The sequence below is a fragment of the Otolemur garnettii genome, unplaced genomic scaffold (genome assembly GCF_000181295.1).
Source record: "Otolemur garnettii isolate 467f Iridium unplaced genomic scaffold, OtoGar3 scaffold00023, whole genome shotgun sequence".
Classification (NCBI taxonomy): domain Eukaryota; kingdom Metazoa; phylum Chordata; class Mammalia; order Primates; family Galagidae; genus Otolemur; species Otolemur garnettii.
Window position 1 is genome coordinate 971,720 of NW_003852418.1, and position 3,267 is coordinate 974,986.

At 39.2% G+C, this 3,267-nt stretch overlaps 1 protein-coding gene across 1 annotated transcript in view; it reads left to right on the forward strand.

Moving 5' to 3' along the window:
- Nucleotides 1–3,267, forward strand: part of RPRD1B (regulation of nuclear pre-mRNA domain containing 1B) — a 65,696-nt gene that overhangs the window by 15,378 nt on the left and 47,051 nt on the right. Inside the window, exon 3 of the mRNA XM_003787585.3 lies at nucleotides 826–959. Coding sequence (XP_003787633.1) covers nucleotides 826–959 — 134 coding nt within the window. The remainder of the gene's footprint in view (nucleotides 1–825; nucleotides 960–3,267) is intronic.

A 3,267-nucleotide genomic window follows, 5' to 3' on the forward strand; every position in this document is an offset into this window, starting at 1 on the left:
GCCATCATTGTTGTTTTTTTGACGAGCTTGGGCTGGATTTGAACCTGCCACCTTAGGTGTATGTGGCTGGCGCCTTAGCCACTTGACCACAGGCGCCGAGCCACATTTATAGGTTTTTAAATCATATTTTTCTGTCCTTGAGAGTTTTGGCCCAGTTTAATTTCTAGCATAATTCTGACAGTACATTTCAATTAATGTTTTCTTAAAAAGCCAGGTGTTAAAATTAATATGATCAATTATTTTTTGGGACGGAGGGGAGACAGTCTCACTAAGTTGCCCTTGGTAGAGTGCTGTGGCATCACAGCTCACAGCAACCTCAAACTCTTGAGCTCAAGCAATTTTCTTGCCTCAGCCTCCCAAGTAGCTGGGATTACAGGCACCTGTCACAATGCCTGACTATTTTTTGGTTGCAGATGTCATTGTTCTTTAGCAGACCCAAGCCAGGCTCAAACCTGCCAGCTTCTGTGTATGTGGCCGGCGCCCTACTCACTGAGCTATGGGCGCCAAGCCAATATGATTAATTTTTGACAATTCCCTATAAAAATCAGCCATTTGCTTTTCACCCTATTTGCACCATCTTTCAAAGAGGAAAAAAGACAGATTACTTCTATGACATGATCTCTCCCTAACCACACAGGAAGAATATATACAGTTTTGGTCAAGTTTGGGGTATTTGAGTATTGTGATGTGTACCTTATTCTTCTTTTGGTTTTAAATATGTAACTCATTTAGTCAGTTGTTGATTTTTTTTGAAAACATAGATCTGTCCTAATTAAAAACAAAAATTCATAAGCTTATATGTATCTTTTCATCTTTTCTGGGCAGAGAGGCAGATGAAGGCTGTAAAAAACCTTTAGAAAGATTGCTGAACATCTGGCAAGAAAGAAGTGTGTATGGCGGCGAGTTCATACAGCAGCTGAAGCTGTCTATGGAAGACTCCAAGAGCCCTCCCCCCAAAGGTAGAACATCACCACATGTTTACAGCTCTTGGTCTTTGCCTACTTTCGAATCACATATGAAAAGCTGCAGTGGGGGTTGCTGTGAACCACCAGCGATTTTATGATTCTTCAGAGAGATGATCATGAATGATGGTGAGAATTTATGTAGTGCTCGCGGCATGTAAGCCTGATTCTAGTATTCATGCTGTTTATCCTCTCACCCCCTCTGCTCTCTATTCTCCTTGGCTTTCTTCTGTCTTTCAGAGACTTTCCTTGCATGAGGGAAGGAGCAATAAAGTTGTTTACAGTTGTAGTGAACTAGGAAGTACCTTGGACTAAGATTTTGTCCTGTTCCTGTCATTAACTAAGATCTCATTTAAGTCCCTTAGCCTTTTTAAAATGTGGTTTTATTATACTCTGATTTCTCTTCAGATTGCATAAATCTTTCGCCTTTTACTAAAATGTGGTTTTATTAAATACAGATGTGGTTTGGGAACACAATGGCTAAAGTTTTGTTCTTTACTATACCTGGGATATCCATGGGAATTGTATGTGTATCTGAATTTTCTCAAATTGTTTGTAAGAGGGTTTGCTATTTTTTTCTTCAGAGAGTAAGATGCAGTGTTATTTGGTTATTAGGCTTCTAGTTAGTGGTGGTTTAATTCTAGTTGGTCTGACATGTTCCTGAGCTGCAAAGCTGATCATTGCCTGGAGGATCAAGTCCATGTACTAATAGTATTGAAGATCTGAATTAGCCTACTTTCCAGTTTCTTCTTTTGCCATGTCCTCCCTCACACCATAACCTTTGGCCACACTGAATTGCCAGCGGCTTCCCCCTGGATTCTCTGTTGGTATCCTTTCCTTTGCATCTGCTGTTACCTCCACCTAAGATGTCTTTCCGCCCCTTAAACTGTGTGGTGAACTCCAAGAATGCTACTCTTCACTCTGACATCTTCCCTTCCCTGTCTGGCCACTTGTAGCAATCCCCTTCTTGTTCTCTGGTACTCTGTACAGGCATCTGCTGTAGGACCTGGCCATGAATAGCATATGTAACATTGTTATTCATTCAGCAACTCTTCCTGGTGTACTCTTCCTGATCTCTTCCAGGTCTAAAATGATGTGCATTTTACAGTGGGGTAACTTGGCTGTGAAACTAAAGGTTAAAGGCTTTCTGTGAATGAATAAGTGCTTTCACACTGCGTTTCCTTGTTGTTTTACTTGGAGTTGATAGAAGATAACTTTAGGGTTGGTCTAGTGGTAGCTTCTGAAAAACGAGGTGTTTCCTGCTTTGGATTCTGGTAGTGTTTGTATTGTGACCTCCGGGGATTCTCTGTACAGTTGAGGGGAATTACTCAGCATTCTTTACTCTGCCTTACAGTTCGTTGATAAACAGTGCTGATTTTTATAAACACCTTTGGGCAAATAGGAGAGCTCTGAAAGAGGATGTTTGAAGCTAATGTTGAATTTCAATTTAGCAAATATTTGTGGGACATGTGCTTTGAGTAAACAGCCAGGCTTGATGCTCTAGGAAAGTGAGATAGGTATAAGAAATAATTCTGCACTCTGGGAACAGTCAAACAAATTAAGGAGTTTTGGCAGCAGTAATATTAGAAAATAGCTTCATTGGTTTTCTGATTTTTATTTTTTTGAGAGTCTAGACAGACATTAATAATAACAGAGGCAATATTCCTATATATGGAGGATAACGCTGATCTAAAGATAATCTCTTTCTCTATTCTATAAAGATGAAAACACATATCAAAAGGTTTCCACTGTGTGTTAATCCCAGCAAACTCACTATCTTAATGCTGTCGTCTCTGGACCTGAGTTACATGATTATTAGAATATTTTGCCACAATTAATTCAAAATATTGATGGGTTAAAAATATCGAGAATTTATTTCTAAATTTGAATAGTCCTTTTATATTCTAGCTTTGATTCATGGATAATTATTTGTCTTTAGGCAACTTCATAGAGTTTACCTTTGAAATAAAATTGTTTCTGTGAAACTTTGACAGTTCTTATAACATTGGAGAATGCATAAGTTTAGAAATTCTGTTTTAGAACTAGAGATTTTTTGAATTTATTTTCATGTCTCCCAAAGTGCAAGGACCCAGGTGGTCTAAAGTTGTCTCTTGAAACATCATGCTGTACCCCATAAAGACGTTAGAATTGTTATGTGTCAAATAAAAGCAAAATCTAAAAAATAAAAAAAGGTAAAAAGTTCTTGGCTCAACGCCTATAGCTCAACCGGCTAAGGCGCCAGCCACGTACACCTAAGGTGGCGGGTTCGAATCCCCAGCCCGGACCCGCCAAACAACAATGACGG